Source organism: Pyxicephalus adspersus, chromosome 7 (assembly GCF_032062135.1).
Source record: "Pyxicephalus adspersus chromosome 7, UCB_Pads_2.0, whole genome shotgun sequence".
NCBI lineage: Eukaryota > Metazoa > Chordata > Amphibia > Anura > Pyxicephalidae > Pyxicephalus > Pyxicephalus adspersus.
In genome coordinates this window covers 72,999,730-73,024,034 of record NC_092864.1, presented here as the reverse complement: position 1 = coordinate 73,024,034, position 24,305 = coordinate 72,999,730, and the positions used below count along the sequence as shown (strand labels likewise).

The following is a 24,305-nucleotide window of genomic DNA, read 5'->3' as shown; positions in this document are numbered from 1 at the left end:
GTTGCCTTATATCATATACAGCCTTAATTCTTTACCCGCAGATTAGAGGATTAGTATACATAAATAGCGATGACAAAATTTAATTTAATTTTAAAAGTAGTGCTACTAGAAAGAAATGGCCTTGCCTTCCTAAACATTCTAAAGTAAGTGGCTTTTACGGAGCCCTTATCAAAGATGGCGGTCGCATGTTCGCTTCAAATCAAGTGACGTGTGACGTGACTTCGCCAATAGGCGACAAGCTGTGTGAGGGGTCAGGGCGGGCTGACGAGGAGGGTTCGGATGTGAGGCGGCGGGATTGTAATGGTGTATAATAATGAGCGTACTATAGGAATGGCATTAGGTGCACCATGGAACAGCCTTGGTGAGTCTATGTCTACTGGATATAAATTAGAGGAGCTTTCCGGTAAAAAGTTACCATAAAATGACGGAGTCCCAAAATTAGACTTATAATTCCCTCAGAAATGAGTTTGTGTAGAATGGGCCTGTCATTAAATAAATAGGCGGCAGCAATGTGGTGCTCAGTAAATCCCCTCTCCACCATAAATTATCATTAAACAGTATTTATATAGCGCCAACATATAACGTACATTGAATAGGGGTTACAAATGACAGTGACACAGAAGGAGGACCCTGCCCTGAAGAGCTTACAATCTAAGAGGCGGGGGAAGTCTCACACAATAGGATGGGGGTGACCCACAAGTGCCTGTTGTAGCCATTGATCAAGCAAGGAAAGTAGTATTGGATGACAGACCCCGGATCCCCCCATGCATGGGCTTATTATCAAATCGCAAGTTCTTCTTTTTACCGTTTTGTAACCCCCCATCCAAAATAAAAGGCTCGATCTTTGCCCCGGCTGTGGCATTGCTTTGCCAGCTATCATGTGTAAGCAGTATGGCCGCCTAGATCAGCGGTCACCAACCTCTCCGACCTCACACAATGCATATTAATAAATCCCACGGATTATTAATATGAAATAATATATTTGTAAAATAATGATCTTCCTAATGGTGCTGACGAGGACTGTGGCGGCTCTAATATATTGATCAGCTAAGTGAAGTATTACTATTGTTACTGTTATCATTAGTTGTATTATCTTTGGGATTACTAGAGAAATACACAATATTACTTTGCTTGTTCGCACTCATTATGGGTTTATTTCATTCCAATCTAAGGCCAAACAAGAAATGATATCAAAGTCAAACTATTTGATGCCAGTAAATATAACAAGGTATAGAGAATACAAAGTTATGTCATAGTTACCTAAAAGAGCATCTGAGAAATAAAATAAAACAATGGGATGAGAATCGGTATTGGCGGAGCGGGGTGACTGTTCTAATGGTGGAAACAATACTGAAGCGTACAGCTCGGCAATGGTTCCCTCATACAACTTAACCTCCCTAGCGGTCTAATTCCGTGCAAATTTCCATGCAAAAAGCTGTACAATTTTTTGCATGGAAATGTATTTTTCATTGTAGGCGATAATTCTTGAATTTAACGTACTGATATTTAATACATTTATTACAATTAATAAACTTTAAATAACAAAACACAAAATATTTAAACATGTAGTGTAAGTGTACAGTAGCATATATAATATAATTATATATATGTATTATATGAATATATCTTTGTATTGGACAATACAGCTATTTTGTATTGAATCCTATATAAAATTATTTGAATTTCCCGCCAATCCGCCCGCTGGCACCAACGTCATGGGAAAACCCCGGAGATCATCTCTGCACTTCGCAGCTAGAGAACGAGGAGGAGGACGTGTCCCCAGGACCTACGGGGAGCAGCAGGACGTCTGGGGACAGCGACGGAACAAGGTAAGTGGGGGTTTTTTTTGGGTAAAAGCGACCCCAAATGTGACTCGGGATTACCACTAGGGGGGTTAAGATTACACTGATGTTCTTCTGCACCTCCTTTGTTTTTTACGTCTTCAGTAAATTTAGTGCAATATAAAGGCAAAAATTGTCATTCAGAATATAAGAACTTATTTGAATATTATTGTTGTTTTATTATGAATAAAAATTGCAAAAAAAGTCCTCATTTTTCTCGTGGATTGGTTGGCGACCAATGGCCTAGACATCTATAAGCTGTCAGTCGGATTTGCTTTCTTCCATCTACCAGCCCCTAAAAGTCCCCATTGGTGAAGGGATGTAAACAATGCCTGGGGTTGATGGGAGATCTTAGTACAGCCTTAAAAAAGAACGGCTCCCTCTATTAAGGAGGGTCGGGCAAAAGGAAGGAAACATTGTACCAACAATTATGTAGTTGATTAAGGTTATGAACACTAATATCCTTTTTATTACAGTAATGAACTCGCTAAAGCAATCAAGCCAATAGACCGTAAGTCTGTCCATCAGATTTGCTCTGGACAGGTGGTGCTGACTTTAGGAACTGCAGTAAAAGAGCTCCTGGAGAACAGCATAGATGCCGGTGCAACATGTATAGGTAAGTTCAGGTTTAGTAATTTTTTATGTTAATATTATTGTTATTATAATTAATTAACAGGATTTATATAGCGCCAACATATTACCCAGCGCTGTACATTAAATAGGGGTTGCAAATGACAGACAGATAAAGAAAGTGACACAGGAGGAGGAGAGGACCCTGCCCCGAAGAGCTTACAATCTAAGAGCTAGGGGAAGTAACACACCATAAGAATATTTTTAAATAAAGAACCCACTGCTAGAAAAAGAAAAGGGATGCCGATCTCACGCATGCGCACTAAGATGGGCTCCCCCCCCTTCACAGCGGCTAAGTCACCAGATCCAAGTTCGGGTGACAGAGCAAGAAGACCCCCCCCCCCCCCCCCCCCCACCTCTTACACACTTCATCAAAATATAAAGAACCGAGACAAAAAAAGAAAAAAAAAAAGAGTATCACTGTATGAGCTTTTACTATCTATGCGTTTTCCACTTGAATGGAGTGATCTGTAAAAGCTCTATTGTACAACTGTTAAAGCGTACCTCAACATTTTTACTGTACATAGATGGGTAGACAACCATTCTATGCAAAGTAAAAATGTTTTTTTTGCAGCACGGCCCCTTTAAGTCTTGAAGACTTAATGGGAGCACAGATCTTCCCAGGATACATACATCACGTATCCCAGGAAGCTGTGGCTGCTCATTCTGCACATGTCCGATCTCAGGCATGCGCCGAAGGGGCATTTTTCCACCGAGGGGAAAGAGATGCCGATCTCACGCATGCGCACTAAGATGGGCTCCCCCCCCTTCACAGCGGCTAAGTCACCAGATCCAAGTTCGGGTGACAGAGCAAGAAGACAAAAGTAGGCGGAAGAGAAGACGCTTCCTCTGCTCCATGACGAAGAGGAATTCCAGGATGACGTGGGACCGGATCGTGGGAAGGACCAGCGCCATCAAGAGATCTGCGGGATTGAAAGTGTCATTTTTTTATTTCAGTTTAGTTCCCTTTTAAATTCTGTTTGAGTGTCCATGGGGATTTGCTTAATTGATTTTTAAGAAACCAACAAACATTTTTATATTTCTGTATTTGTTTTTTCAGTGTAATGTGCACATTGCTATTTAAACACTTGTGAATTTGGAGGCAAGCTTTTTCTTGATCCAAAATAATGCAACCATTGATTGATTTGTATTTGTTATATATTATCATATATATATTATCATATATTCATACATACATATTATTATCATACGTTTTATATCATATATTATATCATATATTTTAGATATAAAACTGAAGGATTATGGAGGAGAACTCATTGAAGTCTCAGATAATGGCTGTGGAGTTGAGGAACATAATTTTGAAGGCCTGAGTAAGTAAAATGTGGTTAAAATGAAGCAAAGCAAAAAATGATATACTGTTAGGATGTTCATGAATTTTGATTTGTTTCTTGCCTTAGTACGATTGTATGAATTACAGTGCAGAGAAAAGGGAATTAAAGGTAGCTAATGGAACATTTATAAATACCAGCATACTATTAAAGTACAGTCCTTGTTTCTGCACTTTCCCACAAACTTTGAACTGCAATTTAGAAACTCCATGAAGAACTCCCATGTTAATAAAATTCCTAACTGATGCTTGCAGTGTAGCTAATTTAATATAAATAAAATAATACATACTTTTAATCTAGCAGGCTTGTGATCAGTTTCCTTTCTTTTCTCTGAGGCTGATTACCCCATTATTACTTCTGCACTGGACATCACTCGCATTATTATTTTTAAATGCCAGTTTGTGCAGTAGCCCAAGCTGCACGTCGATGAACCTCCCGGGAGATGAGTCCATGATGGGTTGAGCTCAGAGGCTGATGGCTGTCATTCATCCCAGACGAGTGACATCTGGTGTTGTAGAAGGTTTATTGTAATTGTCAGCGCTTTACTGAAGGCGAATACTTCAAGTAAAGATGTTTCATTTGTCCTTTACTTGGTCTACTCATTTTTTTTTTTAAAAATTAATTTTCAATGTTATTTGTTTTTTCCTTTGCTTGGCTTCTTTTTGGCATTCTGCACCACAAGGCATAATTTCTAATTAGCTGGGCACAGCAGAAAAAATCTAAACCATTCAAAATGTAAGTATCAACTGAAACAAATCCAAAATAGGAAATAGATTGGGACAAGCTATTTCCAGGTATTTCTAATTCATCAGTAATGATTATTACACAACTGACATCTGGCATACACCTTCTATAGAAGGTTAGACAATAATATGCTTCCTTTTCCTTATGGACTATAAGTCCATAATATATACCTGCACATGGGGTTTTCTCCTTTGTTTTTGTATATTAAACATACAAACCTGTGATTTGCACCTGTGCCCTGTGCCTGAGTGGTCAATCACAAAGCAATGACAGTGGAGTAAGTAAAGGTATTGTTATTAATAATATTAATAATAAGCAGTATTTATTTAGCGCCAACATATTACACAGCCCTGTACATTAAATAGGGGTTGCAAATGACAGATGCAGACAGTGACACAGGAGGTGGAGAGGACTCTGCCCAGAAGAGCTTACAATCTAGGAGGTGGGGGAAGTATCACACAATAGAGGGGGGGATATGGAGTTCTGGAAAGTAGTAAGCATTTAGGAGAAGGAAAAAGATGGGTAGGCAAGTTTGAAAGGATGGGTGTTGAGTGCTCTTTTAAATTAGCTGAAAGTAGGAGCAAGCCGAATAGGACGAGGAAGACCATTCCAGAGAGTCGGGACAGCTCTAGTCTTGGAGTCGTGCGTGTGATGAGGTTATGAGTGAGGAAGTCATTAGTAGGTCATTGGAGGAGCGAAAAGAGGGGCTGGGGTAGAGTAAGGTGCGAATTAGCTGCTGCTGTGGCATAAAATAAACATGTTGCTTTGCCTTGCAGTTTTCCTTTAAATAGTTCTTATTTCATTATTTTGTAATATAATCTATTTTTAAAAAGTGTGCCTATGTTTTATATATTTATTTATTTAGCATTGAAACATCACACATCCAAGCTGCAAGATTTCTCTGATTTGGTTAATGTGGAAACATTTGGCTTTCGAGGAGAAGCTCTAAGCTCCCTGTGTGCATTAAGGTAAATACATTAACATATTTGCCATTGGTAATAGAATACCTTGACGCTACAAAACAGATAATTGTTTTGGTTTGTAAAATGTATATTCTGTCCTGAGATGGAGTAGATTTTTTTTCCTTGGAGATTGGGGATATGCAGTAGAGATATTACAAATTTTTACTTTAACACTCTTGTTTTCACTTCCTTTCTGGATGTCATCAGACCCAACCCTTAGACATTTCATGTCCATGTCCATTCACAAAGAGTAAGCGGAGTGATGTGATGACACCAGTGTCAAGTGATACATAAACCCACAGTACCCTGCAATGATGTTATTGACACTATAGCTATAGTTTTTATACAAATTAAGAATTCTTTCAATGGTTGGTAATAATTAGGAAACTATAATAACTATAGACCTGCCTGTATCCTTAAAAGTCTGCAAGTATAAATATCACATTATCCAGCAGCCATAGATGATAAAGACTTTCACACAGTGCATGTTGAAAAAACTTTCAACAGTAAATTTAGCATAGGCAAATGTAAGCATTACCTTACACCTCCCACACTGATCCCTCTGTTCAGTTTGTTCTGTTTGCAGACCACAAGGTAAAAGGCATTCTGTATAAGACTCTAAATTATTTTTACACTAGATTTACAAGTTCAGTTAGAACGAATAGACTGCGGAGATGGAGACATAATCCTGCCCCTGTACAAAGCATTGGTCAGACCACATCTGGAATATGCAGTCCAGGTTTGGGCAGCAGTTCACAAAAAGGACATTGTGGGATTGGAGAGAGTGCAGAGAAGGGCAACTAAACTAATAAAAGGAATGGAGGAGCTCAGCTATGAGGGGAGATTAGCTGAACTGAATCTACTCTCCCTTTAGAATTAATGTATAAGGGGGGATATGATCACCCTGTATAAATATATAAATGGTCCTTATAGAGAACTCTCTTCCCCATTACTTACTTTGAGATCATTACAAAGAACAAGAGGGCACTCTTTGCGTCTGGAGGAAAAGAAGTTTAAGCTCCGGATAAGGAAGGGATTCTTCATTGTAAGGTCTGTGAAAATGTGGAATCGGCTCCCTCAGGAAGTAGTTTCAGCAACTACTATAGATTGCTTTAAGAAAAAGCTGGATGATTTCTAGAAGCACAGAGTATAACTGGGGAATAAGGTTTTAAAGTAAAGATAATCAGGAAGGATTTTTTTTCCCCTGTTGAAGCATTTTGTACCAGTGTTTTTTTTGCCTTCCTCTGGACCAACTATGTATTATAGAGTTTTATATCTGGGATATGTTTATTTCCCTAGTGGTTGAACTTGATGGACTTATGTCTTTTTCAATCTAACCTCCTATGTAATTAAGGTAAGGGCTTCATGGAGGAAGGCAGCACTATGACTAAGCTATGTGATGGAGTTTTGCACAGTTTGAAAGGCAGCAGCAGTATTTTGAGCTCTGTGACACTCGGCTAAAATATAAAGCATACAACAGAGGCACTGTGACTGGCGTATCATTACTGGGACATAATCTTGGTCTAGGAAATAGATGAACACTCTCAGCAATGCCTGCATAAAAAGAGCAGCTGGAAGGTATAGGAAATGTGTTACTGACAGATGATCTATACCTATAAATGTTCAACATATCCATTGCTTAACATGTATGCACTTAACACAAAAATATAACTGATCCACGGTCCCCTTTAAAAAAAAAAAAAAACTAAAGGTAAAAGAGAAGAAAAATCACACTATTAAAAATGCCTATTCAAAGTGTTTTTTGGTTGTTGTTGTTTTTTTCTTATTATTGAATTGCAATGTGCCTTTAAACTTGCAAGAAAATATTAAGTTATGTCTAAAATACTTAAAATGCATATTTTGGTCCGGTCATAGAGCCTTTTTAAACATGTTTAATTCCCTTCCTCACCCCTTCCTATTTTTATAGTGATTTGTCCATTTTCACCTGCCATAAAGATGCAAAAGTTGGAACCCGTTTGGTTTTTGACCAGAATGGAAAAATTGTGCAGAAATCTCCTCTCCCTCGCCAGCAGGGAACTACAGTCACTGTGCAACAGCTTTTCTACACCCTTCCAGTGCGTCACAAGGAGTTTCAGCGGAACATCAAAAAGGTATGTGGTTCTAAAAAGGGACACTACAAGGCTATCCTAAAATGTATTTTATGAAACAGATTTGTATGTAAATTCTACATTTTATGTACTAAAAGGATGACATCTCCACCTCCACTCCTTTATTCCAATAGTGAAAGAATGGACACCTCCACTGCTATGGGGGTATTCTTTGTTCTTTGTCATTTTGGTCTTGTAGACTTTTTTACCTTCAGAATATCAGTGAAGCTTTTTTGAGTGTAGGGCGATGTTGACAATATATTAGCAGCAGACAGTATATCAGTGATGAGTTCAATTCACAGTCACATCACCTATTCACATTTGTTGTGTTTCAAGTGGTATTGTATCACTTTCCTCAATCACAGTGCAATTTTACAGGAAACATTCTTTATTCATTTTCAGTAACATAATAAAGAAATATAATGCATATATCCAGATTTAGGCTTCATTTAACTTAATGAACTTTTATGAACAATAAAAACACATTTCAAAAATGTAAATGAAAAATAAGTAATGGAAGAAAAAAAAAACTGATATGCTATATCAAACAAAAAACACATGTTTAAGAACATTCACCATACTGAAACTATGCTGTGTCAGTTATGCATTTAGCTTTATGGATAAATATCACTTCTGCTAATATGGATTAAGCTCCTGAAACCCATACTCCCTCTTTCTCGTTTAAGGAATTTGCGAAAATGGTACAAGTTTTACAAGCATACTGTATTATTTCAACTGGTGTTCGTATTAACTGCACCAACCAGGTAGGCCAAGGGAAGAGAATGCCTGTGGTGTGTTCTAGCGGCACTTCCAGCAGCATGAAAGAAAACATTGGAGCTGTGTTTGGACAAAAACAGGTATCAGTCTCTATTTTTTTATATCTAAAATGTATCACTAAATTCTTAACCAGCTGTTGCCAGCTTGTGTAAATAATAAACTTGATGTCCATAGATTATAAACAAGGTGTGTTGTGCCTTAAAGTATATTATCTCCGAGAGACAGTAGGAAGCTATCATTGTTGATCTGTCATTCCCAAAATGATTACCTGGCCATATTTCCAATCCCCAACCCAAAACATTAATGCATTAAGGCATTTTTCCTTATTACAAATCCACTTTATCCATCCTTTACACTTTTCTCCTTTTTTCTTTACTCTTTCACATTGTTAACACTTTCTTATATTTATTTAATAAGGAGCTTCATGAGAAAACACAGTTGGCTGACCTACCCACATACCCCATCTCTTTCTGATATCTCCTTAGGGTTCTATATCTGGGATATGTTTGTTTCCTAGTAGTTGAACTTGATGGATGTCTTTTTTTTAACCTGTCTTACTATGTAACTATAGCTGGGCATAATGTTGATTTTGTAGATAATGTTGTAGATTTAAGCTACATTCACACGTGCAATTATTGTCGTTGGATAGGATCTTTCACAATCCTTTCCAATGACTAAGGACTGCACAATGCATGAACAAGCTCTGTACATACATCACCATTCTGCTGTATGCAAAGTGGAGGGGGAGAACGACAGAGCGACACTCTGCTGCGTTCTCTCCCTTTACTTGCATTAGGATTGTTCGTCGTCCATCATCGGTGGATCCGCCAGGACGGTCATTCGGACGATGGAGGACAGGTGTTGTACACACGCCAGATTCTCGTCCAATATCAGCCCTGAGCCGATTATCGGGCGAGAACTATTGGACGTGTGTACCTAGCTTTAGGGCCATTTCAGCAGTCAGTCAAGGGTTGGGACCCTTTGTTTGCACCCGGGTGCGGCAGATCGTGGTGGCAAGCTGATTTTGGACGCACATATGTGATATTGACTGTCCAATTGTGTCAATTGCACAGCAATATTGTTGCAAATTGTGTTTTATTGAAAGCCCGTTTCACTTTCTAATTTATCAGTTTCACCATTGTGTGATGCCATACTATGCTGTATTGTTTTCATCTTTAAATTTATCCTAATACCTAAGATGACTGTAAATGAGTATGTTTGAAATTTGTTAATTATCCTAGCAAACAGTGTTAATCGCGCCAATTTCGGGTATCCTTTTTTTCCCACCTTTCCCTGGTATTGGTTATCTGTATGTGTAAAGATTTTCAATAAAAAATACTTTAAAACATTATCTTAATACAAAACCATGTTACTGTAAACTGATAAAAGACTGTCCATAAATATTAACAGATAATATTTTTTTTCTCATTTGTAGCTGCAGAGTTTGATTCCTTTTAATCAACTACCACCAAATGAAAGTGTTTGTGAAGAGTATGGATTAAATCATGCAGAGGTACATGACGGGTTCTACAAGTAAGTCTAGTCAAATTGTTTACCTAAATACAGAAATTTTACTCTTTTACTTTTTTTTTTTGCACTGCTCCTTGTGTACATGCCCTTTCAAAGGATTTCTTATAATGTAAAAAAAAGTGTTCAATCTCATGCATGCGCAGTGCAAGGCAGCATTGGACGTACAAGTGAGCATTAGGGAAAAGGTGGAAGCTGAGCCAGCGTGGGCCTGCTGGGCTAATTTTGTAAAAGAAAAAAATGTTTTCACAAAAGTTCACTTTAACTAAATATAGACACAGGAGCACATCTGAAGTTAGGCTGAATTCACGCCGGCAGTAAGGTTACATTTGTCAATTCCTCATGCCAGGAACCACTGGTAAATGTTTCTTGCTGCTAATATGAGCTAAGCCTAACTTGTTACACCACATTTATTATACTATTACACTACTACAAGGGATTACACTCTTCAAACTTAGAACACTAGGAAGTTGGGTCACAATACACAGCATAGGACAGTTGTGGCAAAATACATAGAATAGAAGAATTAGATATACTAACGGGGCAGGCATTACAAAATTGTAACAAATAATTGGGAGAAGGAAGAATTTTTTTCCCCTGTTGGAGAAAATTGAATCAATTTTTTTCTGCCTTCCTCTGGATCAACTATGTCCATATGGTTTTATATGTGGGATATGTTTATTTCCTTAGTGGTTGCTCTTGATAGACTTGATGGACTTTTGTTTTTTTTCAATCTGACCTACTATGGAACTATGTTGATTTAAATGTTAGCAGCTAAAAAAAATCTTGGTATTTATTGCAGATATGCTTGTTTATTATATAGGCAGCCTCTGCTTCCTGCTTTGTAGTGCTACACAATGCTCGTGCTTTTCTGCTGCTCCTCCCTGAGCTCTCCCTACAGCCCAGTTCAGCCCTTCTTAAGACCTTTTTGACATGGGACTCAGACCTTTTTAACATGGGAGAACCCCTGACATACCTTTCAGGTCTTCAGAGCATCCCTTCCATAATTGCTATATCCGCAGATCACAGTATATTGCCATTGTAGTGAGTAGAAAGAATGCCTCTTATATTGCTGACCATTGAGAAGAATGTCACCCAAGATCATTTGTTTTAGTTAAAGTGACGTGAGAAACATAAATTGCTCAAGAAAACCCCTAGTAACCTCTGGAGGTATCCTAAAGTTCTTTGGTTCTGAGATCCACTGGCTCATTCACTAAATCAAAACTTCACTAAAACCTCTGCCCATCAAAACACACTGCCCTGTTACACATAACTGTCTTCTTTCCTACCTTGAACCCTAATTTCTCTAGAATAAAGAGGTGCAGATAAACAAAATTTTAGGTGCAAGTGGAGAACACTTGTGGCTAACCCCCCCTAAACATTCATCACCATGGCATCATTACAACCTAAAACAATGACCATCTAAACACAGTGCTTTGTTACACATGTCTGTACCCTACCAGTTCCTAAGCCGATTTTTGATTTTGATGGGCAGATTTTTGACAAGAATCAATTTAGGGGCCCAACCCCAATGCTCTTTGCTATCTATGCAAGTGGCCCCGCGGGTCCCCAATTTGCATTTTTAATTATAGTCACCTAGGTGCATTTGCTTTTGAAACAGCAACCCCAATGTTATATTTTCACAAGTTTTTACAATTGTGATTCCTATACCTTTACATTTTTATCATCTGGGGGCTGAAATTGATAATCTCACCCAAGCAGATGGTGCAGATTGGCTGCTCCTCTCTCTGATGGTCACTGGCTGGTGGTGTCTGGATGTCCTCTGGTACTTGGTGGTTATCGGGAACGACTGGAGAACGGCTTCTCTCCCTCTGTGAGGGCTCAGCGTTCCGTCGTCTTCGTCGGGTGGATCTTTTGGGGCAGCGCTGCCTCTTGTATTACATTTCGAAGTGCAGCTCTGGATCGGGTCCTGTGAGCCACTGGGGAATATTGGCCTTCATCCCGTGATGGCATTTCCTGGATGTTGGGCCGTGAATGTCCTCTGACACTCCGTCTTGGCATCCTGATGGTGGCAGATGCTCTTGTAGGTGATTCAGGTGTAGATGTGTGTGTGAATGAGGTGTGTGTGGTAATGAGGTGTATGTGATGGAGTTGTAGGTGATTGAGGTGTAGTTATGGGTGAATAAGATGTAGGTAATTGAGGTATAGGTAAATGAAAGGTGGGTAAGTCAGTAAAAAATCAAAGAGAAATATGCAATACACACAAATCACAGTCCAAACGCTTTGGATGCTTCTAGAGAGGCTCCTCAGCAAGCAATGAAAGGCCACAGCTTCAGAGTAGGTACACAAACCGTAGTCTGTGACAACACAGCTGACTGACCAATGGCCAGTCATCCCAACTGACATTCCTGAAAAATGGTGGTTATTGCAATGAAGCAGTCTGCCCAAGACCTTACAATCCAGTGATCATGTGTGACCTCCTAGCCAATTGTATGCTACGATATCCCAGCTGACAGGCCAATGTATAAATATAAATCCTCAGTGTATAATATTTTTATTCAGATATATGTTTATTATCAGAATCATACTGTTTTCATCTCATACTGCTTTCATCTCACTTTATGTTCATGTTGGACATATGTGAATATATATGTTCATTTTTTGTGGAATTGTTTTAATATAACTTTTATTAGCAGGAATGGTGAGGCATTCTGATTATTCCACTAGAAAGCCACTTAAGAATTAATCTTTTTCAGCAAGTTACATACAAAAACATGGAATATTAAATACATGTATTGTGGATGTACAGGTGGATTTGTGTAAACTGATGGTAGCCACAAATGTTCCCCACGTGTTTTTTGTTTACGTAAAGGCTTTAGGGAACTTCATTCCTTTTGCTTTATTAAATAGACAAAACACTTTTTTAATACTGTAACTGTATCAGACATTTACAGTGTCAGAGACCCAATTCTTTTTTCAGTCTGAAAATGTGTTTGTTTATTTTTCTAATAACGCCTCCAGCATTCATGCAATACCTCTGTCACTGGATCCGACAGCTTGCAGTTGTGTTCAGCGTCAGCTGCAAGTTGTCAGAGGAGGAACATTCCCTTAGTATTCGGTATGGGGCAGGAGAATGTTAATCTATCGATTGTGGGCAGGAAGCAGCTTAAAGTCCACTATGTCCCCCATTCAATGTAATATGCGTTGTGTTAAAGAGGTAATGGTTTATGTAAATCCTTTATGTAAAGAACATGTTCTACAATCATGAAATTTTGCTTTGCAGCCTTCTGCTTTAGTAGCTGACTCTAGAAAAAGAAAGTGCCCCAAAGTGACTTATAGGGAAGGGTTAGAATCTCGGTCAAGCTGTTATTATAGTCTCTATTCCGGTTGGGGAGATCCCTGCAAGGTGTGGGATAAATTAGTGTTGTGGGATCGTTGTCTCACAAAACTATAATGCATATTTTTGAATAGAGATCTTTTTAAAATATTGAATGCACGATTGGTTTCCTGGTGTAAAATGTTTCTGTTAATAAAGGCCACCCCTTTATAGTAATGTCAAGCAATGGCTGTCTGTTTACATGAACCTCTTCCTTAGCTGTAAGCCGATGGAAGGAAACTGCGCGTCATGCAGCATTAAGCGGTATAAGATATGGCATTATGGCAGGACAAAGCTACCAGAGCGTAGTATGAGAGTGCAATAACTAATAACATTCCCCTGACAGACACCTTTAAGGCATTTTTGTCATTGGAGTCTTTCCTAAAAAGTCATACGGTCAGTTTAGGGCAAAATTTTTCAAATTTTAGATACAGATAGGTAAGAAAAATGTGTTTCTGTGAAAGTGTGGAATCGGCTCCTTCAGGAAATAGTTTTAGCAACTACTATAGATTGCTTTAGGAAAAAGCTGGATGATTTCTAGAAGCATAGTTCTCCCCAGAGGGTTTTAGCCGGTTGCTGCGCCCGGCAGCTCTCATCCTCGGATGCCCGGATCTCAGTGAGGCAGCTCTGTGCTCTGTGTCATCCGTTCAGAGGATTGCTGCTGGGATGAGAGGTGAGCACACACAGTTCAGCCTTCATGTGAAGGGGACACAGGCAGCCCCGCCCCCATCTTATAGCACGAGCTCGGATTTCTGTTTAAAAAAAGCTGTGAGAAGCACTTACCGCCTGTTACCAATCCTAGGTGCCCAGCACTTACCGCCTGTTACCAATCCTAGGTGCCTAGAACTTATCGCCTGTTATCAATCCTAGGGGCCTAGCACTTATGGCCTGTTACCAATCCTAGGTGCCTAGCAGTTACCAGAAGTCACTGGTAAAAGTTTTTTGCTGCTAACAAGCGCTAAGCCTAACCTAAGCCTTGTTATACCACATTCATTATACTATTACACTACTACAAAGGAATACACTCTTTAAACTTAGAACACTAGTAAGTTGGGTCACAATACACAGCATAGGACAGTTGTGGCAAAACACATAGAATAGAAGAATTGGATATACTAACGGGGCAGGCATTACAAAGTTGTAACAAATAATTAGGAGAAGGTAGAACATTGAAACAATAAGAAGTTACTGGATACCAATGGCATAAACAACTGGGAGCACTAAATTTGCCGTGTTTTGCCACACACCCTTTTTAACCACCCAGTTACAGCTTCCTACCACCCGGCTGAAAAAAAATTTCTGGGGCGAACACTGAGGACGTACAGGTAATTCTCACAGACAGCAAACTATAAACTTGAACAATAATGTTATAACCTTTTCCTACTCTATCCAAAACAGAAATGTGGGTTTCGCTATACATGCACTTGTAAGATGTGGAAACCACACAAATCCGTTCATCTGAGAACTTTAAATACGCAAACTGTATATTCCTGTTTAGTATTTCAGGATACATATCTCATTGTGATCACGGTGTGGGAAGAAGTGCAACAGACAGACAGTTTTTCTTCATCAACCAGCGACCATGTGATCCAGCGAAGGTAACCTTCTCTTAGTTAGAGTTTGTGTTGTAATGTTGTCTTATGTTAGTTATACAAATGATACTTTGCATACAGTACTTTATAAAAGGTAATCATTTCTCCTTGTGAGTTCAAATTTTTTTTTTGTTTTTTGCTTTCTTTTATCAGGTCTCTAAGGTTGTGAACGAGGTGTATCACATGTTCAACAGACATCAGTATCCATTTGTTGTTCTCAACATATGCGTTAATTCAGGTGAGATATTTTCATACTCTGCAGTACATCCACATATTTTGGCAATCCATTTCTACCATAGTCATATGTCATAACACATTCAATTGCTAATTATGGGGAAAGACAGTTAACTACATGTTTTTGGGATGTAGGTGGAAATTGGTGTGCCTGGAGGAAAGCCATTGGGAAAATGTAGATATTATTCATACAATTTACAAACCAGGATCATCATCTCTCTGAGCTCCACTATTCTCAGGCCATACAATCTTTTAGTTGGAAAAGAAGTTTAATCTCCAATGCAGCTATGGTCCTTGTTTATTAAACAGAAACTGACTGAGCAAATCCTGTCAGAGGTGATATTTAATAGAGAAGCAGCCCCTAAATTGGGTGATTTGTTTGCTATTCTGCCCATTTTGCGTGAATGCAAAGACCCATACATTAGCATGGTGATTTTACAGTGAAGCTAGTCAACTTTGGGCAGTATACATATATTCTTGTAGTGTTTGTCTGAAGCACCATATGCTGGTGAATATGATCAGCCTAATCACCACCAACCAGTCTATGCAGTTATTACTTTTTAAACTTAGCCATCATGTTGGTGTAAGCAATCGTTTTTTCATGGCTACTGGAAACAGAAACTTTCCACATTACTGACCACCTATACATTTATACCTATACAACTTATATACATGCCTTACCCTATAATTCTGCCTGTAGCACCAAGGGTAAGATGATAATTCATTCCTTCCAGTGAAAACCTGGGAAAAAAGAGTGGTCTAACTTTTACAATGGACTGGTTTGTACCATAGTGTGTACTATATGTCATAACACATTGGTTTTAAATTTCTAATTTTTTTTATTTCATCTATAGAATGTGTTGATATCAATGTCACTCCAGACAAAAGGCAAATTCTACTCCAAGAAGAGAAACTTTTGTTGGCCATTTTAAAGACTTCTCTTCTTGCTATGTACAGTGGCAATGTGAATAAAATAAATCTGAATAATCCACTGGTGGATGCTACAGGTGGGTGAACTTTATTATTTGTAAAATATGCAAATAATTTGCTTCTAAAACAATAATTAACAATAACAAACAACAAGGACTTTCTGGCCTGTATATTTGCAATGCAAACATTTAGGAGACATAGTTAGGTATGCACTGAAAGATCTGACATGTGAAGTTGGTGCTGGGGTGAATAGTAGAGGTGATGTACAGATGGGCTGTTTTGTTAAATATTTAAATTGAATATTTTTTTTCTTTATTTTATTTACTGTACCTTTAAAGAGACTCTTCTAGCTTTAAATCTGAACTCCACGTAAACTTCTAAAATCCTGTATACAACTAAGATCCATATACTGTACATGAACTGTACATGTAATTTATATTAGCCAGTCTTTTTGAAACTTGCCTTGTCAGGAAGCATAGGCGATCTGGTACCTTTACATTTCTTTGGTCACCAAGTCCCAATCTGTGATTGCACAATAACGTAAATGCACCATGCTGCACCTTTCTCATATAAGCATATTCAAAATGTCATCTGACAGCACTATGCAAAGAAATAGAATATTCAGGGAGCTGAGCCTCATTGTCTCTCTACCAGGCACGAGATTTCATAAGGTTGATATTATGACAGGTTTGGGTAATAAAGGTAAGCCTATATAAAATACATTTAACATTTTAGAGAGTTAAGATAAGAAATGGTAGCAGGTGCCACACATCTTGACAGGAGCAAGTTGGTATATTCTTTTTTTTATCATATTTGCTTTATTCTTGTGTGTTTAGTAAAGCAAAATGTTTCTACTACTGTATGGTTAAGTCAGAAAACAATAATAATCAAAACACAACTATTGCAAATGTCTAAAACCATGTCAGTTCTTCTGTCTTTTTTCAACTACACCAGTCTGGTTTTTCAGTCAATACTGAAATGCCATCTGCATCTAGTTATTTTACGCAATTTAAAAGAAATTTACTGAACAAGCAGTGTTTCAAAAAAGCATCTACCTATCTTTTTGTTCATTGGTAAGCCAAATAATCAATGACTGTTTGATGTAGTTTTGGCTTACTTTAAGGCTTAAACAAAAGATAATTAAAAATACCATATGGTCAATTAATAAATTTGAATATTTGTTATAATTAATGCCATATTTTCTACTCCTAATATGTCACTTCTTTACGCAAATTGCCATCTGTTTTGTTTATTGTACTGGTTCTTAACACTTTATTAGGGTCCAGTTTCACCTTCAGTGTCTATATAACATATAAAACCATAAAAAGTATATTTCTTATATGCACTCTTTGGTGAGATGTTTAGGATTAACATCAACCCTTTCCCTTTTTTTCATTTAAAAATTCTAGTTAATCCAGAAGAAGTATTTTAAATTACAATTGGAGTTTTGTGTAGAACAGGAGTGTCAAATTCAAATACACAGTGGGCCAAAAATAAAAACTTAGACAAAGTTGCGGGCCAAACTTGAAACTGAAATGGCACTGCTACTACAATTCCCCGCGTCTAGAAAACAGCCCAATGCGGGGCTTAATGTTTCTGAGTGTCTGGAACTCCTTCTTCACTGAAATAGCACCGCTACTACTTCCGAATTCCTAAATCCCTGCGTCTATAAACCGTCAAATGTGGGGCCACGCTTAGGGAGAGAGGCCGCTGGTCTATAGACGCGAGTAATGCTGCTACTACAATTCCCTGCGTCTATAAAACAGTGTAATACGGGGCCACGCACAGGCAGAGAGGCCATTGGTCTATAGACGCGAGTGATGCTGCTACTACAATTCCCAGCATCTATAAAACAGTCCAATGCGGGGCCACACAGAGAGCCTGCTGGTCTATAGATGTGAATGATGCTGGTAATTGTAGTAGCAGCGCTATTTCAATGCAGCGGCGGGCCACCTGCAACTCATATTTAGGATTCTTTTGGGGGCCAAAGAAAAGGACATTGCGGGCTAGAGTTTATCACCCCTGGTGTAAAAGGTAATTTGAGAACTTGTGGAGATTTGTAAAGGTAGCATTTAAAATATCCTAAATGGTATATATTTTACTGTTCATTTTCGTTTAGTAACTAATTAAGCAATGAATAGTCCAGCATTGGAATATCCTGTCATTTGGCTGCATTTGAAAGTAAAACATCTCTTTTGCTTAGGTTTTTGTAAATGGGTTCCTATGTCTATAAAAGCACAGAAAAGACAATAAATATCCTCACTTCAAAATAAAACTGTTCTGTGAAAACAAATGTTTTTTTATAGCCTTTCGATCATAAAAGATGAACTTCATTTACATATTTGTTAAATTTCTTGTTTAGGGAATTTCAGAAAATTAAGTACAGAAGCATCTAATGGACATATAAAAGAACAAAATGTGTCAGAGAGAGGTGCGCTTGTTGTTTCTAAGCTTAGAGAAGCCTATTCCCTCAACCAGAAATCATCATTTGGATCACCACAAAAAAATCCTTGGAGGAACTCTTCAAATCTGAATGACCTGGAGCAGCTGGCAAAGAAAGAGCGGTTCACAATTCCAGTAGAGAGATATAAAAGATTCACTGATTGTTACAGAAAGTGTTTAACGTTAGTTATTACTTCCATAGGGTGTGCTACCAAGTAATACATCCAGGGTGCCGATAATTTTGTCCGGGCCATTTTTGACATTTTGTGTGGAATGTCTCAGATTATTTTTCTCTGCTTTTTGTGTTCTTCCAGTGACAACAAAAGAAATAAACATGACAACATCAAAACATTTGTAATTGGTAGGGGTGAGATCTCACTGTACATTGAGTTATGATCCCACAGAAGATTTAACTCTTACATATCCTTTTATTTTTCTGTACTTGCTATAAGGGGGAGCATTTACCAGTGTTCCAAACCAGGAGTACAGATGGAGGAAAGATGTCACTACATTACAGGCAGACCCTAAACAATGCCTGTGGCATGTTTAAAATATAGAAAACAATCTTTGACATAAAAAAAGCATGTTAAAACTCATAACATGTGAGATTTTAGTTTCTCTGTTTTAGATTTATTACATTTACCTTCTTTATATTTATATTTTTTATAATAAATGATATAGTAGTAGAGCTAATTATTATAGAAAATATATTTTCATTGCTCCTTTTATTAAGGTAAAACATATGTAAAGATAAAACGGTTTATTATTTTAGAGTATGGAAGGTTTAAAACCTATACCAACTCCCCAGGACACACCAAAGAAAACTGAATTTTCATTTTAGAGTGTTGTTACAGACAAGTATTCCTTTTGGAGAATTCCCATCGTCCATTACTCTAGTCGACATCTTAGAATTTTGTATTTCCCCTCATTTGCTGCCTGACAGTGGTCACCAGGACAAACAATGGGGACACATAGTGCATATAAAACTTAACACGGGATCCAACCTTTACTTATTCTATCCAAAATGAAAGAAAATTGCCTTTATTTACACTTTGCTGTTTTATCATGTTAAACTAAATTTAAGCTTTTTTTTCTAAGGAAGGATCGAGACAGACAGGCTTTATAGGCAATGTGTTTGTGTTCATTGTTGTGAACAGTTAATATGTGGTCCTAAAACTAACAAAGACCAACTATGTTACACCAAAAAAATGTGCTATCATAGAATGTGAATACAAATGACAATAAAATCAATATTCTGGCAACATATGCTAATTATTGTACAAGGCTGTCTTAATTACTATTTTGCCGGTGAAAAAGATATCTCAAAGTGCCCAACGCGTTTTGCCTTTTGGCTTCCTCAAGGGACAGTTGAGATCAATGTTGCATATGAAATCAGAATGTACAATATTATGTAAGGGACAGCTGAGTTAGTACATCCTTGGCGGATTCATAGTGAAGTCATTTTCCAAGGTCAGGCTGCTGATATATATTGGAAGAAAGTGCATAAAGAGGATTCCAAGATGAGTATGCTAGAATAGGATGAATATTCTGATTATAGTAGAGATTGAGGATATATTCATATGTTATCAAAATGTATCAGGAGGTGAGATTCCTTATAATGTCATAATATTCAGTATCCCAATGGCACACTGTTGCTATTGGGTAGTTCAAAATCATTATATTATGGGTTAGTATCCAATAAATGTAGGTGATTTGGCTTCTAGGATATAATTGCAGTACATTTCAACCAATGCATCCAGTTATGTTAAAGTGATTTTGGTAAGTATGGTGGTGATTGATGAACTGAAGATAATTTCCTATGTGTTCCCAAGCTATTGGTGGTTCTGCGGGAAATGGGCAGGATGCCCGCAGCCAGCCTCCAAAGGGGAGATTTTAAGACATTCCCATCATTTAATCGATAATAGGTTTTTTTCCCTTTTTTTCCAGACCTCAAAAACTAAACCTAACTGCAGTCAATGAGTGTATTCTTATGGACAATCTGGAAATATTCAAGAAAAATGGGTTTGATTTTACCTTCGATGAGGACGGTATGTATAAAGAAACTGCAATATTTTGTCAATGGCACTGGATTCTTTCTGATAGCCATTTAGGTTTAGTTACAGGGTATATTCAAGCAGTAGAAACTATATTGGGGTTTGCACAATAATACATTAAAAAGGCCCCTACACCACCATTTTGGATGTAGTAGAGTGGAGCTCAAAATTCATTGTGATGTTTTGTTAGATGTTCTTCTGTTAATAGTAATATACATACAAGTTTTTATATATATAGTTACGAAGTCAAGTTAAAAAACATATGCATGCATATATACAATTTACATAAAACAGATAGGTAGCTAAGAAGTCAGGACAGCACAGATGCTGGGTTTGCAGACATTTTACATTTTTGATTAAGGAGAATGCTCTGCAATTGGAGAACAAGTATGCTTCCCATCTCTCCGATGCATTGACAGCCTCCATTTATCTTGATGGCTGTTGTGCCTATTTTCATGGCTGAGCAACCAGTACTATGAGGATTGTGCTGAGAAACTGATGGAAAGGCCCAAAGCAGTCAGTCCGGTGCTTTTATTTTCTCACTTTACTGGTAAATAATGCTTACATGCTTTCTGTTCCTATAATTATGGTTTTATAGGCGAGTTTTTGCTGTATGTTCATTTATTAGGACCTAGTATTTTGACTTTTGTTTTATTTTTATACTATGTCAGTATTTTGAAATAAATTATTTTATAAAGAACAACAATGTGTCTTTTTAAATGTTAGTGACTATTTTTGCTTTTAGTTATGCTTAGGAGAAAGAACTCATTAATATTGTATTTCCTATACACATTCAGTATCTTTGATATGCAAATTGTATGAAAGCTGTTTGAGGCAGTGACCTAATTAGAATGAAGGTCTCTGTAGCACAAACCATTTGTAGCTACCCTACCATCCACTAGTCATTATACAACTTCCTTTTTATAAAGGAACTGAACATGTAGGTACTACCTTAGACTGTGTTGTTGCATAGTACATGCTGCTATTATATTATTTCAGGTCATTGTGAATCATTCAATTAATTTCATGGTCAGCGCATATGATCAGTGTAGCTTTATGGTAGAATGAGGGTTGTTCTTCTTTTGCAGAGAATAAAATAATCAGTGTTTTAGCCTTTATTGTAATGTAATTGGTGGTCAATGGGGGAAATGCCTCCTTACATGATCAATTGGAAGGAAAGAAATGCTGCCTACAATAGGTAGTCTGAAAAAAAAAATGCCCTCACATTGGTGGTCAATGGCAGAAGAATGCCACCTTTTACTGATGGTCATTGGATGAAAGAGTGATCTTTAAGGTAATGGTCAGTGGGAGAAGGAATGTCCCCTGAAATTGGTGGCTAGTGGAAATAAGAATGCTACTCTACACTTGTGGTCAGTAGTAGGAGGAGTTTTGAGAGTATGTTATTTCATCTGAATATAACCTACCTACAAAGAAAACACTGTTTTTCATGTCTTTCTCCATACTTACCTTACTATTGGGGTTGGTAACACCTAATACTCTAGCTATATATTTTAGGTCTGGTAGTCTCCAAACCTATCTCTCCTGTATCGCTAGATGGAGTGTCTCCACAATCTGGGCTCACCTGGAAAGATGGCCATGTCCTCTGCGCTCAACTTGTGCCCAAAACCAAAAGTTTGCAATCTTCTATTATCTTAATAGCATGTCTATCATCTTCTAATACAGTATTTACTATGCGATATACAAAATAGAATATGGGGACAATGGCTATGTTCCCCGGAGCAGCTTATCAAATGTTCCTTTTAAATCCTGAGATGAAGTGAAAAAGTTACACCTAAAATCTGATTGGTTGCTGGGGCTTTAGGCTTTGTACACGTCAGATGATTCTCGACCGATATTCGCTTCAGGGCTGATATCCGATGAGAATCCAGCCCACCTCGTCTGAATGACCGTCCTGGCAGATCATGGACAATGGATGAGGAATGACTGTAATGAAAGTGAAGGGAGGAGAGCGCAGCAGGGTGGCCTTCCGTTGTTCTCCCCTCTCTGTAGAGCAGAACATCGCTGTATGTACATCACTCGTTCATGCATCATCCAGTCGTTGGAAAGGATTGTGAAAGATCCTTTACAATGACAATTATTGCACGTGTGTATGTAGCCTTCCCTTGTACGTAGGGCACCCAAAAGAAATGGATTGTAGGTTATGTGAGCTTCTATTAAAGAACATGTGAAGCCAGGACTTAGGCTGTAGTGCAGGTAGGTCACCCCCTGGCCAGTAGAAATAAGACTTTTTCCCAATGTTATTACTACAAACGAAGGTCACCTAATTGCACTTTTGTTTTGTCTCCCTTTCTTCTGATGGTTTGTTTCCTGACCATCCCAACACATTATATAGTATATATTATATACAAGCATATAAGTCCACTGCTGTCACCATTACGGTTTAGGGTTAGGTCAAAGTAGGTAAACAAATGGCATGCACCTCACCCTGATTTGTGAACCATGAACTATAATATAATAAAGATGCACTAAAGATGCAGAAACTATGGATATGCAGAAACTATGAATATGCAAAAAGATGCGAAAACTATGAATATGCAAAAAGATGCATGTCCAACATCAGGGCATGCGCAGAAGAAGCAGCCAGGCCCTCAGGAGGCTCTGCGCTCCCATTCTGCCTGGATTGCCGTGGCGTACCTAAACTCAGAAATTTCACTTTACATAAAAGGGTAGACAACCCTTTAGGTAAGGTAAAAATTCTGTATGTTTAGGTTTCTTTTAAGTGCATTACCTTTTTTTTTTTTTTTTTTTAAAAGGGTTCAGCACCACCCCCTAATGCCTAGGCGAATTGAGAATGAATGGGAGCGCAAAGCCTCCAGGGATTCCTACGTCACGCATCCTGGGAGTTCCTAGGGTGCTCCTGAAATGCTGGGACATGCGCAGATGGAGCCTTTTTATGAAAAGAGAAAAGTTTTCTGATCACACGCATGTGCAGTTTTTCTTCCAACCTACATCCCCCGATCTCACGCCTGGGTGGGGTGACATTTTACCATCTAGAAAAAAAAAGCAGACACCTCTAGCAGTATTACCGAAAGTGACTCGGAGTGGATTTTACCTGCAAATAGCGGTAATCCCCAGTCACACCCGGCGTCGCTTTAGCCTAAAAAAAAAACATTTACCTTGCTCCGTTGTCATCCTGCTGGTCCCGGGTACACGTCCTTCGTTCCCCAGCCGCGCAATGCAGAGACAAGGGGTTTCCCAGTGACGTCGGTGCCGGTTGGAGGATTATTATTATTATTAATAAACAGGATTTATATAGCACCAACATATTATGCAGCGCTGTACATTAATAAGGGATTGCAAATGACAGACAGGAGGAGAGGACCCAGCCCCGAAGAGCTTACACTCTAGTGGGATCGGCGGGAAATTTAAATAATTTTGAATAGCTTTATTCAGTCCAATACAAAGAAATATTCAGATTATTTATATATATATATATATATATATATATATATATATATATATATACTAGATTGTAAGCTCTTCGGGGCAGGGTCCTCTCCTCCTGTATCACTGTCTGTATTAGTCTGTCATTTGCAATCCCTATTTAATGTACAGCGCTGTGTAATATGTTGGCGCTATATAAATCCTGTTTAATAATAATAATAATAATTATATATATATATATATATATATATATTATACAAGCTACTATATACAATACATGTTTACATTTTTTTAAACAGATTTTTATGTTTTATTTAAACTTTAATATTAAATATCAGTGAGTGCCTAAGAATTATCGCCTACAATGAAAAAT

At 38.0% G+C, this 24,305-nt stretch overlaps 1 protein-coding gene across 1 annotated transcript; it reads left to right on the top strand.

Annotated features, from left to right (window-relative positions):
• The first annotated feature begins 248 nt into the window (after positions 1 to 248).
• PMS2 (PMS1 homolog 2, mismatch repair system component) lies at positions 249 to 20,535 on the top strand. Its single transcript, XM_072418952.1, has 11 exons — positions 249 to 361; positions 2,318 to 2,457; positions 3,716 to 3,802; positions 5,430 to 5,532; positions 7,454 to 7,637; positions 8,321 to 8,491; positions 9,847 to 9,944; positions 14,774 to 14,873; positions 15,021 to 15,105; positions 15,956 to 16,108; positions 18,394 to 20,535. Exons 1-11 carry the CDS (start codon positions 348 to 350, stop codon positions 18,690 to 18,692), a joined length of 1,434 nt encoding a protein of 477 aa, XP_072275053.1. The 5' UTR covers positions 249 to 347; the 3' UTR covers positions 18,693 to 20,535.
• The last annotated feature ends 3,770 nt before the right edge of the window (positions 20,536 to 24,305 follow it).

Coding starts and splice junctions, on each gene's coding strand:
- PMS2 (XM_072418952.1), top strand. Junction 5,533..7,453: donor AGCTCCCTGTGTGCATTAAG/GTAAATACATTA, acceptor CTATTTTTATAG/TGATTTGTCCATTTTCACCT. Junction 15,106..15,955: donor CAACATATGCGTTAATTCAG/GTGAGATATTTT, acceptor TTTCATCTATAG/AATGTGTTGATATCAATGTC.